This window comes from Phaseolus vulgaris, chromosome 7, assembly GCF_000499845.2.
Source record: "Phaseolus vulgaris cultivar G19833 chromosome 7, P. vulgaris v2.0, whole genome shotgun sequence".
NCBI lineage: Eukaryota > Viridiplantae > Streptophyta > Magnoliopsida > Fabales > Fabaceae > Phaseolus > Phaseolus vulgaris.
Window position 1 is genome coordinate 38,428,956 of NC_023753.2, and position 15,030 is coordinate 38,443,985.

At 31.6% G+C, this 15,030-nt stretch overlaps 2 protein-coding genes and 1 non-coding gene across 4 annotated transcripts; 1 reads left to right on the forward strand and 2 right to left on the reverse strand.

Moving 5' to 3' along the window:
* The first annotated feature begins 406 nt into the window (after nucleotides 1-406).
* On the forward strand, nucleotides 407-478 carry TRNAG-UCC (transfer RNA glycine (anticodon UCC)). Its single transcript has one exon. It is a non-coding gene; the product is annotated as a tRNA-Gly (tRNA).
* Nucleotides 479-3,173: 2,695 nt separating this feature from the next.
* On the reverse strand, nucleotides 3,174-8,982 carry LOC137830674 (histone-lysine N-methyltransferase ATXR4). Of its 2 annotated transcripts, none has more exons than XM_068638137.1 (7): nucleotides 8,606-8,982; nucleotides 6,019-6,074; nucleotides 5,346-5,472; nucleotides 4,945-5,014; nucleotides 4,674-4,853; nucleotides 4,323-4,394; nucleotides 3,174-3,752 (listed from the first exon to the last, which is right to left on the reverse strand). In XM_068638137.1, exons 1-7 carry the CDS (start codon nucleotides 8,912-8,914, stop codon nucleotides 3,634-3,636), a joined length of 933 nt encoding a protein of 310 aa, XP_068494238.1. In that variant the 5' UTR covers nucleotides 8,915-8,982; the 3' UTR covers nucleotides 3,174-3,633. The 2 variants fall into 2 exon arrangements, 1 of the variants encoding a protein (XP_068494238.1); XR_011084251.1 differs by having other exon boundaries at nucleotides 3,260-3,752; nucleotides 4,323-4,510; nucleotides 8,606-8,965.
* Nucleotides 8,983-10,778: 1,796 nt separating this feature from the next.
* Nucleotides 10,779-14,938, reverse strand: LOC137830675 (uncharacterized). Its single transcript, XM_068638138.1, has 3 exons — nucleotides 14,599-14,938; nucleotides 13,479-13,808; nucleotides 10,779-11,565 (listed from the first exon to the last, which is right to left on the reverse strand). The coding sequence occupies exons 1-3, from the start codon at nucleotides 14,815-14,817 to the stop codon at nucleotides 11,032-11,034; spliced, it is 1,083 nt and encodes a 360-aa protein (XP_068494239.1). The 5' UTR covers nucleotides 14,818-14,938; the 3' UTR covers nucleotides 10,779-11,031.
* Between the last annotated feature and the right edge of the window lie 92 nt (nucleotides 14,939-15,030).

The window sequence follows — 15,030 nt, forward strand, 5'->3', positions numbered from 1 at the left end:
AAAATATGGAAGCTTTAAGTGTATAATAGATATCAAATGTGTTACATTCTTATTATGCACATTGGATATCTGAAAATTGTATCTGTCCAGTTCAAGAAAATCAATGGAGAATATGTAAGCTGAAGTAAAATAATTACATAAAAGTTAAGAAAATTTTGACATGCCATTTGGAAAAATGCTTTTAATGAGACATAAGAGGTACCATTTTTTTTAATATGTTTTATAATTACCAAATTTGTAATCTTTCATCCTTTTCTACACTATTTCCTTTTACCAAACGATACCTTAGCATTACTATATTTTCATAATCACAGAATTGTAAGGCAAGAAGTGCATTTAATACTTTATTATTAGAACTACAATATATTTAGACATATACAAAATAATATATTAAAATTTATCAAAAGCGTTTGTAGTCCAACGGTTAGGATAATTGCCTTCCAAGCAATAGACCCGGGTTCGACTCCCGGCAAACGCATTTAATAATTTTTCTGCAATATTAGTTTTTGAATTACAAATATTTTAGCACACTGAAATATCTATTTTATATAGGTGGGTATCACTGAAATATCTATTTTATATAGGTGGGTATCATTTTGATTAATAACGTACTTATTTCTTTATGCTATTAAAAAATGTTTTCACATTTGATAAAAAATGTTAGATAGAAAATTGATCATAATTATGATTTTTATTTTTCATTACCACACATATACATTGAATGCACATATATGACAAAAATATGACAATAATGGTGTCAAATTAAAACATAATTACAATTTTAGTATAAATATTTGCAAAGGTCAAAAGGAGCTACTGTCATATTGTGTGATGCCTTACTAATGTACAAATTTGTCAAAGAAGTTGGGAAGGAACCAAAAAGAATGGTAACACAATTCTTCTAACAATATTGTGTGGTGCCTTACTAATGTATGAATTTGTCAGAGAGTGTATGAATTTGTCAAAAAAGTTGGTGAAGAACCAACTGGAATGTGACACATACTTCTTCTAACAATGTATTATTTGATCTAATTGAACGAGAATCACATTATCCCACATGAGAATTCCACATGTGAAACTACAAAGTATGTTGAAAAGTCTTCCACACCAAAGGAATTGTGGTTGGAATTTAATTGAACAACAATCACATGATACTCATTATACCACATGTGAGACTTGCTTTGAGAAACCTTTCACATCTAAAGGAATTGGAATTAAGAAAGATAGCAAAAATATAAAGAGAAGTAAGAGTCTAACAAGTTTGATTAACAATCTAAAGTAGAAAAAAAGAAGAAAGTGGAACCTTTACAATCATCAATGCACAAGGTTTCTTTGTTAGCAGCATGCTATTTTATGTGATGCCTTTTGCATGTCTACCAAGTCAAATGAGTTTTACCACAATGTTTATGGTATGTTTAATTTCTTTCCATTTAGGACCAAGATTACTACAATTTTCCATCACGTGAAGCATTGTACCTCTGTCTACCAATCTCAGATGGTACATCATTACATAATCATGAAGGAAAATTATCATGAATTAGCACAACTCATGGTTGATGATTTTCCATTTTGTATGTTAGAACAATTAAAACTAAGTTAACATTTTGAAGTTGTATATTTGGAAATTTTGATACAAGGAGCACACTCTTTCATATGTTTCACCAATGTCTCACCAAGAAAAGGAAGAAGGAACTCAGAATATAACACTTTTATTACAATGGAGAAGTTGTACAATACAACATTTTTGTTGTACAATCTACAGATTCATTAAAAAAAAGTATGCAATGTATGACACTCTATAGTGGTTCAGATGTAACCTAAATTCACATTTATACATTAAAATATTATAGTGGTCCTTCCTTTTCTTATAGGTTATACGATCTCAGTGAATGAATTCTATAACAGGAAGATAAATAGCTGCACAATGGTTAATGAGGAGCTAGTAAAATTATAAGCACAAAACCTATCAAGAAAAAGCATAATTGCAATAAAAGTAAGAACAATATTAAACAAATTTTTCACAATGTTTAAATCTATATTTTTTTTTAACTACAAGAGCATCAAGTGACAACAAACACCAGCCATATACATGTTGATCTTGATTTCATGAAGGAATAACCACCACAAGTGTAGACTAAGAACAAAAGAAACACCTCATGTCCACCCTTGTATATGTAGTGGAGTAGTAAATACATACAATGTCTACTAATATAGACTAGTAGTTTATATTTAATAACCAGGCAACATTCTCTATATTTCATTCTACATTTTTTAAATAAGATATAAACAAAATGATTCTAACTTACTGATAACAATTACTAAGACAATAACCAGTAGAAAAGTTTCTAAATTAATCCTTGCACTAAAAGTGGCACACTTCATAGCATGTTAGTCTGCGTATTTCCTTTCAAATCTAGTATTTTGATAAGCATAATGTTGTGTAATAACACATAGAAGTTCACTGCATAATCATATACTACACAAACAATATATCAATAACATAAAACAGATTTCGTAGAAAGAAAGCATGAAAGAGATATAAGACCACACACTGAAGATAACATGATTTGATTGAACATTAATGAACTTCAATCTATATCCACCATGATAAAATTCACTATGAACACAATTATATTTCTCTCCACAGCGTATCCTTGCTCTCAATTAGTTTGTAACAAACTTTAACTAACTGATATTTACTAGTTATAAGGTCCCTAAGATAGTATATATAAATAATTTGACATATACGAAGCAAAAGAGTTAGCTTAGTAATTGTTCGAGGTGTATTATGAGTTTGAACCCTAAAGGGGCAACATGGTTAGAGCTTGGGCAGCAAAGTTAGAAAAGTGAGAGTAGCCAACATGAATTATTTTAAAATTTGACAGTATGGTCAAAAATCCCACAAGGAGAATGCACTTTTTTTTGATAAATTTTATCTTATTAACTGAAATTTATGCAAGTCTCACAAAATATATGGGTTATACTTTTCATTTGGTAAGATCTCAGTTCAGTAGTGTAACTCATAGAATTTAGCTAAAAAAAGGGTATGACTGAGAAAGGGGTTAAGAACTGTTTTGCTCACTCTTCTTTATTTAATCTGTATACTTTGTTATGATAGGTAAAACCGGCACACAAAATTCTTGCTCTGCTATTGGTAAAGTGAAAAAATAAACTAACTTCATCTGCACAAATCTATATTATTGAGCAATTCCACAGTGGACAAGGCTTCTGCAGCAGGTTATGGAATACTCCACTAAAATTTCGACAAGGACTGATAGATAGTGTGTTTGATTTTGCAATGGATTTAAAACACTTGCATCAACTTTCCCACGTTCATGGGCAAAGAAGCTTCATATAGCTTCATCTTTCCAGATTTGTACGAGTTTGGTGTAAGTCCTAACTTCTAAACAAAACATACTGTAAAATGACAAATGTGATTTCTGGAGAATTTTTTCAGTCTTCTGACTTCACTAATCCAGGAAGCAGAATGGAATATGCCTAACTCAAATCCATAAATCGAAAATGAAAATCCTTAGTACCCTTCTCTCCCAAAAATTGCACCTCATATACTTGGGGAATTTTGCAAAGTCAGAACACAACCACTACATATTGCGAAATCCAGGAGAAAAATAACTAATCGCCATGTAAGCACCGACTACAGTTGCATTGAAAACCAAAACCTCGAAACAGTAGCTCTCTTCGGGCATCGCGGTCCAGGCTGGCATCAATATAGCAGATTCTGAGTTCTTCACCTGCAGTTTATCAAAAAAGAATTGTAGACCAATATCAGTAAAAATATTTCACATAAGTGGGGAGTACTAAGTTCTATTTTCCAAGGAGACCAATATTTTTTATTCTAATAATAATATGAATTCTTAACACTTTCTTTGACCTAATTAAATTCCATATTTTATTTACTTATGGTATGGGAGATGATTATGAATGATACATAAATTTCGATGGACCACCAAGAATGACAAAAATGGAACTAATTTTTCTAAGAATGATCACATTTTATATCAGAATAATAAACTACTTATACATGAATCAGTCAATAACATGGGTCCTATCAATCAAACAAACCTTATACAACCACTCAGAGCAAAGTCTTTATTTGATGATTTCTCCTAAAGTTTTCTACCACTGATTGATGGCATAAAAGAAATTATTTGACAATGGATTGTGTTGATTGGAGATTGCCAACTACTGTCAGAAAAACCCCATGAGCACATTTTTTTCTAAAATCATCAAACACAGTACTTGCAACCTACAGAATTACAAGAGAAAAGACATTCAGTTAAATAAAGTATATCCGGACAAACCTTCATCAATGTCACGGAGTGCCTTCAATTTTGCATGAGCATTATCTATCCATATGATGTGTGCATTAGGATCTGTAAACAAATTGACTTAGATTGCCCCTTTCTCAAGGTGAAAAACAAGATTTACGGTCTAGGAGGTCAACACTGTGTGTGCAGGCATGTTTGTCACTTTTTAGTAACAACTTCTCCTAAACATGGAATGCACATATTTGTTAGAAGTGAACTTTTTCTTGTTTATTTAAAGGATCTGATCCAGTTGGAAATCTTGATCAAGCAATCAAATATGGGAAAAGTGAAAAGTCGTACATGTATGAAAACTAGAAATTGAGGGAAATATAAAACTGTACTCACCACAATCATGATTGTAGAAGGAGGGAAGTATATAGACAGCATTTCCAACAGCAGCCTCAGCTTCCACAGATGCAACAGCTAATGAAAGAAGATCTTCATACAGTCCCACGGCCAACTCAATGCGAAATGCATTGATTCGAATTCGAGCCAAAACGTTAATGTACCATTGCTTAGTTAAAACTTTAAATGTTAAGAAAAATAGTCTCTCAACCTATATATCTTATGTATGTGCTGTACTTTGTACAAAATGTTCCTGACAAAAGAAGGATACAAGCAATATGATCATCTCCAATAAGTGTCTCCATGAAGGCATTCCTTAGCAAGACAAACTCCTCTTCCATCTGAAAAATGATGCTATGCATAAACAGATCACAGCAGAAAAAAACTTATGCCAAATCAGATTCCAATTTAAACAACAATAATTATTTCCTCTTGCTATAATGAATAATTTATATGAAAAGTGACCACTTATAGCAGAAAGCTGTGCTAGAAAGGAACAACTGAAAAAGAGAATAATTATGAAAAGATGTTGTCTATCTATCACTCAAATTTTCACAAAAAAATAATTGACTTTCAGAATCAGGTTATCATTGCTTTTAGAAGGAACCTGCTATCTAAAATAACCAATATCTGAATATTGTAGTCATTATCCTAAACTTCTATATGTCTCACCTCTGATACCATCTCAGGCGTAAAATTGGTAGGCTGGAGTATGTCAAGAGTGTCACTTCTGGCATCTCCTGATATGACCATGCAAGCCAATCGCTTTACCAGAAAGGGATACTTCAAACCACGAGTCCTTTGAGAAAAGATCAGGAAATTGTCACTTATATATATTTTAGGTACAGTAAAATACTAAATGATAAGCTAAGGTGTTAAGTTTTAACAAGCACCAAAAGTGTTTCAAAAATTTATCAACAGCTGATAAAAGCATTTGTTGAGAGGATTAGTGACAAAACAAGCCATGGAGGATAGAGAAGTCGAGAAAGAATATAATGAATTCTATGTGTGATGTACACACATGGTTATTTATATTTATAATGAATATAAATTGGTAAGATATTTCCCTATCACATCTCTTTATTGACCATAATCAAATCATATCTCTAACCACATTCAATAAGGTTAAGAAAGGATGAACATATACAACTTTTTTTGCGAGGGTTGAAAAATTGTAGTGCATAGAACCTAATAGGCTTACTAAGAAAATCAAAAGAGAAAAATTAGTTCCAAAATCACTGAATACAAAATTATGTATAAATCTTTAACCACATGAGATGTTTTGTTGAAACTCGTCACAATTGAAGATGTCAAAAATCTTATGCTAGAGAAGAAAATCTCATACCCACAATAGTCATCAAAAGCCACCCAATTTGCTTTCATCTCAACATCGTAATATCCCTAAATAACATAAAAAATCTAAAAATAAGCACACATCTGCAAAGAAGCAAAAACTTAAATTTGTTCACTGCAAAACTCCTACATTGCATTTTAAAACACAGGTTATTTGTTGATCATGCAACACATGAGAGAACTGTCAGTTTAAAAAATACTTATGGCATATAAGCACAAAGATATTAATTGTGAGTGTACAAGACCTTACAATAAGTTAGCCCTTACAAGTTACAAGTGACAAGTGTATAAAAGTTAAATTGGCCCATGTAGCTAACTAAATAACATTTTTTGGCAGTGTAGAACTGCTATAAGAATTTTGCAACAGTAATAAAGAGCTAAAAGAGCTACGACTAAACCTAAAGAAACTAAAGCATACCTGCAGCCCAACTTATTTTTTTGGTTCCAATATAGTTCCCTTAAGTATAAAAAACTTGGCTCTTATTCCTCAAAATGTTTCTATCAAATCACGTTGGTTCTTCCATCAATTTCCTATACCAATTTAATAACACATGACAGTGTGAGATGTCATTGGAAGTTGTAAATAGGAGATTACTGGGATAAAAACATCCTAATATCCCTAAATTAATTAAGAAAAATATCCCTAGAGTCTACACATTCATTTCAGCATATTTTATTTCTTTTTACACAAGAAAGAATGCGATTGTTACAAATAGAGGAGTTAAGAATGTAAGGATCATCACTATAATTATAATATATTTATTTTTTTCTCTTTCATTATTCAAGTTCATATCATTACAAATAGAGGAGTTAAGAATGTAAGGATCATCACTATAATTATAATATATTTATTTTTTTCTCTTTCATTATTCAAGTTCATATCAGAGCTCCCAATCTTGGGGGCTTTGTTTTCACTGTTGTTGGCCGTCCTTGCCACTACCCTTGAAGACACTAGTAAGACAACAGGAATGGTTTTTTTTTTTCTTTCAATGGTCGAGGCGAAATTTACTCCTATAGGTCCTAATGATCTTCCAAATGTGGTAGGTTCTTACCAGTTTGATGGCCATAACTATTTGCAGTAGAGCTAATACATTTGGAGGATTCTAAAAGGACGGTCAAGATCAAACCACATCAATGGTAGAGGACCAGGGTCAAATGACCTTAATTGTGAGATTTGGGATAATGAAAATTCATTGATCATGACTTGGATGTGTGTCATTTTAAGGTCTGCAAGATAACAAAAATGGGCAGACAATACTACCTCAGAACACGAAGAAACAAATCAACCCAGTAGTCATCCTCAACCAAATCTTGATATGAAAGCCTACAAGGAGGAACTAAATTGTTTGAGAACAATGATTGAATCAATGAGTAAGTCCTCTAATTTGTGTGCCTGGTTCATGAGAGGTAAGAATTCAGTCAATACAGTTGAACACGAGTGTTAGGATGTTAGGATTCTTGATTCAAAAGTAACAAATCACTCTGTTTCCTATGTTTTTCAATTTATATGTTAAAATGAATAAAGAACAACTCATTTCAATTACAAATAGTGATAGTAATAGTATACCTATATGCGGATCTGAGAATATAATGTTACAATAATACATCGAATTAAAGGATGTTTTATATGTCTCACAACTGTCAAATAGTCTAGAAGCCTAAATGATGTTTTGACCCATAGAACAACCTATGTAAACAGACCCTTTCTAGAAGACCTCTCCATTATTCAGGGCATCCAGATTTTGGAGAAAGTACAATATGAAGAAGATGACCACGATGATGCTCTCTAATCAGAATTGGAGCTTCTCCTTTATAATCTACCCAATAAACAACATTAATGATGCACTCGGTTCTGAGTAAAGAAATAGAAAGAATCGAAATATAAAAGAAATAAGTTGAGAAAAAATGGATATTTAATTATTTGGCAGAGTAGAAATACATGAGAAATAGAAAAGAAGTATTTTGAAAGTAGTATAACATAATTAATTTAATAAAATGTACAAAAATATATACACATAGGTAAGAAATAAGAATGACTCCCATCATTTATAAAATAAATGCTCATTCTCTTCTCAAATCAAACTGACAAAATTATTTCTCTTCTTGGCACACACACTCTCTCTCTCAATGTGCTATACCTAACAAATCCTTAGTGTTATCCTATAAAATGAGATGAAACTCAACTCATGCATGACGATGGAAGATGGAAATGCGAAAAGTTACCTTTTAATTCACTTTTAACTTTCATTTCAACCCATTGTTTACTCAATTACTTTAAATTTTAAAAATAGCTTAAAAAATGTTCAATTTTTTAACTAAACGCATTTCCAAATATTCAAATATCAATTGGTGCTAAATATTCATCAAAATTGTTCATGATAGTATTAGAGAATAACACATTCTATAATCTACGAAATAAAATTCTGCCTAATAAGTTCTTCATTAATTGGTATAGCATATTAACGAGGCAAAACTCCTCTGATTAAGAATGTTACTTACAATACCTATAATATAATATCCAAGGAGAGTTAGCGCATAATGCGTGTGCATAAAATGTGAAAAGACGAGAAACAAGGAACCTTGGATCGTTGGTGGCAGTGTTGGCTGCAAAAGGGCGCGCGGAGAGGTTGGGAGTGTGGGAGCGCGGCGAGACAGTAGTAGCAGGCGGCTCGGGCGGAGTAGGGGTGGCAAACGGCGGGGCTGGCGGTGTGGATGAGGTCGGCGGCGGCGATGGGGCGCGTGGCGAAGACGGCGCGGCCCACAGAGTCGGTGAGCGCAACTCGGATCGGCGGCGGCGCCGACGAAGCGGTGGAGAATGAGAAATTGAAGGAGAAAAAGGGAAACGGTTTTACGAAGAAGCGACGTGAGAATGAAGAAGTCACTGCCATTTCTTATTCTTCTGATGCTCTTCAAATTCTCACACTCTATTCTTCACTTCTTCACTTTTTCACTGTTCGAAGTGTTTAGTTAAAAATAATATTTATTAAATTTTTAATAAATTTAATATAATTTAAAAAAATACATATTTGTGTTTTTCGTATTTTTGTTATATTTTTTACTTTAATAATGATTTGAAAAGGTTATAAAAGATATTGAACATTTTTTCATGTAATTCTTGTACTACTTTATAGATAAATTTATATTAATTTAATTGATTATAATTAATCATAATCAAGTTACAAAATAATCTATATAACTGATTATGTTAAATACATAATTGATCAGAGAGAAAAAATGTTCTAAACCTACATAAATAGGTAATATATTATTTAAATTCTTACAATAATAATATATTATATTCAAAATCACTTAATTGATAATATGATCATCTTCTTATATTAATTAAGTATAGATGTTAAGATCTATAGATTATGTTTTTAGTTAACTCTTTGATTTGTTATTCATTAATCCAAATGAATTAGATAATAAACTAGGCATAATTGATTAGATGTAAAATCTAACATTAATTCATATAGTAGTAACACTAAATTAGACAATAGTAGTCACATTAAATCAAATTATAAGATTATTATTAATCAAAATAATATTATTAACTTATTCATTAAGAATAAAAAACAATAATCTATCTATACTACAAATAAAGGCTACTTCCAAGATAAATATTTACACGTGTCATTATTACGTTTTTTAGAAAAAAATATTAAGGAAATTTTTAACACGTGTCACTTTTTTAACAAATAATCGTGACATTGTACACGTAGGACACGTGACGCACCAAAAGAGAATCGCATTATAACTACTTTGATAAGTACTCCACATTTTGATTTGTTATTATGTCCAAATATTATCTTAAAATATGGCAACTCAATTTTTCATGTTTTATTATATGTAAAAGAAAATTCACTTATTCTTTCACTATCAACATGAAGATATTATTCACCATATCAATTTACCTTAATTATTCAAATAAATGAATGAATGTATTCAGTCTTATGCAAAATAAAATTGTGAAACGCCATTGTGTATAGATAAAGTATGACAACAAATGATACAAACAACAATCCTTTTTTAGACCAAAATTTCTGAAATAATTAAAATATTAAACATTATTAATGTTAAAGATGTCAATTTTTTTAAAATTTGTAATTTGTGATACTTATAACTCACTACAAGAAAATCATGAAATAGAAACCAATTTTTAGAGATCAAAATAATTAGATAAAACATTTGTTGCTAATTAGATACCAATTTAAAAACTATTTAACCATAATAGAAAATAATAGAAACTAATTTAGAAACCAATTTTTGTTTTAGTTTCTAAAATGGTCTCTAATTTAGTTACTATTGCAACTAATTATTTTGGTTTCTAAAAATTGATTTCTATTTTGATGATTTTCTTTCTCGTAGTGCATCATAATATTTAAAATGTCTATCATCTTTAATGTTATAATTGCTTTTTTTTATATATTTTTATAATGTCAATCAATACTAAATCATGATTAATATAACTTTTAAAACAATTAATTTAAAAGTTAATAAAATTATCTTATAATCTCTAATATGTATGCTTTGGATTAAAAATAAATTATTTGTTTTAAGTTCATTATATGTTTGTTATGAGGAAATATTTTCATTATGTTGATTTGAATATTAGGTATTTAATATTCATCTTTATAAAATTAATCATCCAAGAAGTGAAAAAACTATTAATGTTTTTTTTTCTGATTGATTTTTTCAGTTTTAAGATTAGTAGAGTAAGTTAGTAACCACCATACATTACAGAAAGAAAAATGGAACAAATTTGACTTCATACAGAAGGCAATTTCTTATGAATACAACACTCAAAAAAATCAAAAACTCCTTATCAACAATCAATATCTAGCATCTAAAATCCCAGAATGTGTGACAGTGTGATACAATTACAAAAGCTTTTTAATTATTATACATGTTAAGTAAGTAACAATTAGAGCAACATCATCATCAGCAACCATTTGTTTAGCAGACAAAAAAACCACTAAACAGTTACAAGTTTCATAGAAATGTATCATCTATGCAAGAGTGATGATTTCCAATCTACATCATCATCTGAACTACAATCTCTCTGCAGTTCCTGAGGAGGTATGAAGCAGTCCAAGGACAACCCTGGCACATTGAATGCAACATCATCAATGATCCATGACTCCTCCAACCTTGTGATGGCTGGTCCAGCCTTCAGGTTGTCCCCAAACCTGGTGATAAGTGCAGTTGATGAGCCAGCATGTGCAATCATCACACCATCCACCACTCTATAGTCCTCAATTTTTGTTGACATTGTGGTTTCCCAGTATGTGGGGTGAGACCCTGGTGCTTGAATCCTGGTGAGATAAGAGTCCTCTAGGTACACCAAAAGTCCACTTCTTTGGCTGAAGTAACCAAATATGGCATGCTTGATCATCTCTGCTGTGTTGTCACTGCGTTCTGCAAGGTCCTTTTGATCAGCAGAGAGTTTTAGCACAAAACAGTCTATGCCTGAGATCTGTTTCTCCCCCATGTATTGTGCTGCACAGAACACAGCTGACACTGCTAAAGGGTCAAGTCCCTACAATGCACAACCATAACCTCATTTAATAACGAGAAATGATATATTGACAATTTGCACTAGTCTAGAATCCATTTTTTTTTCCTAAATGTCAATTTTTTTTCATGAAATGATAAAAATACTCTTTTTTTTCATATCATGGATCACATGCTGTATATACTGGAACTTCATTTTTTTTTGCCTAAATGTCAACTTTTTTTTCATAAAATGATAAAAATACTCTTTTCTTTTCATATCATGGATCATATATTGCATATTGGAACAAGTTGTCAATGTATCATTTATGTTTAAGAACAGGAGCACTGAAATCAGTGCCAAATAGTAGAGATTCCAAGACACAATATTATCACTACCAGAAAATCATTAAATAGAAATCAATTTTAGAAAAAAAAATTATTAGTTTTTATAGTGATTAAATTAGAGACTAAAAGATTATTGGTATCTAAATTAGTTTTTATTATTGATGAATAATTTTTAAATTGGTATTTAATTAGCTACCTAAGTTTTAACTACCAATTATTTAGATTCTAAAGTTGGTATCTAACCAATTTAGAAACTATTTATCAATAATAAAAACTAATTTAGATACTTATAATTTTTTAGTTTCTAAAATAGTAATATAGCAACTAATTATTTTTGTCTCTAAAATTAATTTTTATTCAATAATTTTTTATTTTTTTTAGTGTATTGTGTTTAGTCTCTCTGCATAGTGGACCCAGAAGAAGCTAGAAAATCATCAATGACATTAAATTCAACTCTTGGTTTAGTCTTCTTAGGCTTTGGTTTAAAGAATCTTAATTGAAAAATTAAGCCAAAATGATGGCATGTGATGGTTGATGTAATGATGAATTTATATAGAGGGGAGAAAGCAGAAAAATAATGAAAAAGGAAAAACAGGAATGTGGTTAGATGGAATAAATGAATGAAATTTAGTAGGTAACCAAAGATTCATTAAATTGTCGGTAACATATATTGAAAGCACTGTATTAATTAAGATGAACAATAGTGTTAAGTAGCATTTATGGCTATTTAAACAAATCAAAAGTATCTGATTTGATCACAGTGCACTTGCATATACATATCTGTGTCAAAAACATCTTTCTTTAATTTTTTCTCTGATAATAGTAGGTTCCAAACACCATCTTAACACAAAAGGGGTTCTTTCCTTGCCCTTTATGTTATGATATAACTCCATACCCCACCAATTCATGGAGCCAAAGATTAGGTCATAAGTCATACCAGTAACTCTTTAAAATGAGAAAACTGACAAATATTTTCAACTCTTCATCATTTTGTCCTTACATTAACAGTCACATTTAGTTGTCAGTGGTAACTCATCTCTAAAACCACCTTCAAGGTGTCACCAATGCATACATTATACCAACCAACATAAGGGACTAGTTAACAAACACAACACCAAATCTGTTGGAAAATTTAAAACAATACATGGTTATCAGCTCAGACACTTTTCTTAAATGACGTGTACATATCAACACTTGTACGACATTCGTAGGATACATATCAGTGACGTATTCAATCTAAAAAATATTTGTTGGATTTCTGACAATTCTAACACGATTCTAATATAATTTTAAAAAAGAGAAATATATTAACTTTCTAAAAACTCAAATTTATTTTATAAATTTTTAGTATAATTATAAAAATAAAGAACAGATCCTCTTGAATCCGCCAGAAAATATATTTCTGTTCCAAAAAAAAATGAAATATGCTTGTGTACATAAATGTTTATTGTCAATATATGTAATTCATAATTATCTAATATATAGATTCGTGTCTCCATTTTCAACAATTTTTAGAGATTATATATATTTTCATGTTTGTATCATATCAATGTCCGTATCAGTGTCTGTATTACATGGATAAACTTAACTTGATGAAGATGAAGAACTTGCCTGAAGTGCACGGCGGAGTGGCCGGACGGGGCCTTTGGCGGCGTGCACGCCAAGCCAAGGGGTGTGGCGCCAAGCAATGGCACCGTTGCTACCAGCCAGAACCTTTTGACCACCCAAAACCAGCTCTATCTGCCACTTGTCTGGAACCATCTGCCACATCACAAAGCACCCTTTCTCCACATTAACACCACCATTGGTGGATCCAAGCTCATCTACCACATCCATTGTCACTTTCCCTGTTGTGAACACATTTTTCACTGTTCCCTCCAACTTCTTACACCCTGTTGCAGCCCTGAAGTGCTGAATAATGTACTGTGCCGAAGATGACACCTATTATTACACCACAAAAGAAGAAAAAAAAAATATTGAAATGCCTCTTTTCTTCTTCAAACAATGCATCAACCTTGCATATTTAACTACACACCCTTTACAGTGATCACATGATGAAATCGGTGGCATACACATAAAGATTAAAGATGTTCTGTTCCAAGAATAAAGAAAGTGCTCAGAAGTAACACTTTCAACTAACTTTTTAATCTTCATTAACAAAGGAAATGGCTTTTTAAAACACATAACAAAATAAACTTGCCTTTTTCATACCCATCAAGAGAACAGAAATATTTGTGATTATTTCTTTCATAAAAAGTTTTTTTTTCTTGAATTCAACAAGGTATGATCATGTTCTAGATATACAGTAAAAACTAAACATTTCTTGATTGATGGTGGTGAAATATAGCTTATAAGAAAAGTTCTCCACTGACAACAATAGCAGTGTTCTTGGATGGACAAAGAAAGTGTTGATTGTAAAATTAATGACGTATCGGTAATCCTTTAGTTTCTTCCTTCATGTCTTCTTCTCCGAACGGTAATATACCGTACTTACTTGAGCGTTGTCGAAATATTTTTTTTAGGTTATTACGATCCCGAACATCAACCTTTAAAAGAAAGAGACTTAAAATAAAGAAACTAAAGTATTATCGACATGTTAACAATTGTACAACTAGTTTTAAATACTATCTAGTTTCCTCTTTTTCCACACAGGTTGAAGCAGCACCTTCTCTTGCATGGTGGTGATGGTGCATTAGAATTCAGAAAAAAGAAGAAAGAGAAGAAGGCTTGCCTCATTGAGGGGTGATATGGGGTGGACAGGAAGAGGAAAGAGAGGACAACCCAAGACACTGAGAAGGATCTTGAGATTAGACTTCTTGTTGAAGAGAAGGGAAAAGTGAGTCTTGATCCAGTTCCAGTTTCTCCATGATTGAAGGCATTTCTTTGAGTTGTTGTTTCCTTCATTTTCTTCATTGATGGGTTCTTCAGACAACGGTGCAAGTCTACCCATTCCAGTTTTTTCTTGTGGTTGTTGAAACGTGAGACACACAACATAGAAAGAGGAAAATGCGTGGGAACACCTAAGACAATGCTTCAAGGAACAACACAGTGTTAGCTATGTTGTTGTAGTGTAGTGTTGTGCAGTGCAGGGATTGGAGCACGCGCAGGGTGGGAGCGTGGAGTGCACGTGGAAAAAGGTTGGAGCAAAGTTAAGTTGAAGATT

Bases quoted from the DNA above. Each gene is read 5' to 3' on its own strand.
- LOC137830674 (XM_068638137.1), bottom strand. From the start codon at position 8,914: ATGGCAGTGACTTCTTCATTCTCACGTCGCTTCTTCGTAAAACCGTTT. The intron at 5,015-5,345 runs GTGAGACATATA...ATCATTTTTCAG, and splicing joins CGCCTGAGATGGTATCAGAG to ATGGAAGAGGAGTTTGTCTT. The intron at 4,854-4,944 runs GTATCCTTCTTT...TAACATTTAAAG, and splicing joins TGGAGATGATCATATTGCTT to TTTTAACTAAGCAATGGTAC.
- LOC137830675 (XM_068638138.1), bottom strand. From the start codon at position 14,817: ATGGGTAGACTTGCACCGTTGTCTGAAGAACCCATCAATGAAGAAAAT. The intron at 13,809-14,598 runs GCAAGCCTTCTT...GTGTAATAATAG, and splicing joins CCATATCACCCCTCAATGAG to GTGTCATCTTCGGCACAGTA. The intron at 11,566-13,478 runs GCAAGTTCTTCA...TGTGCATTGTAG, and splicing joins CACTCCGCCGTGCACTTCAG to GGACTTGACCCTTTAGCAGT.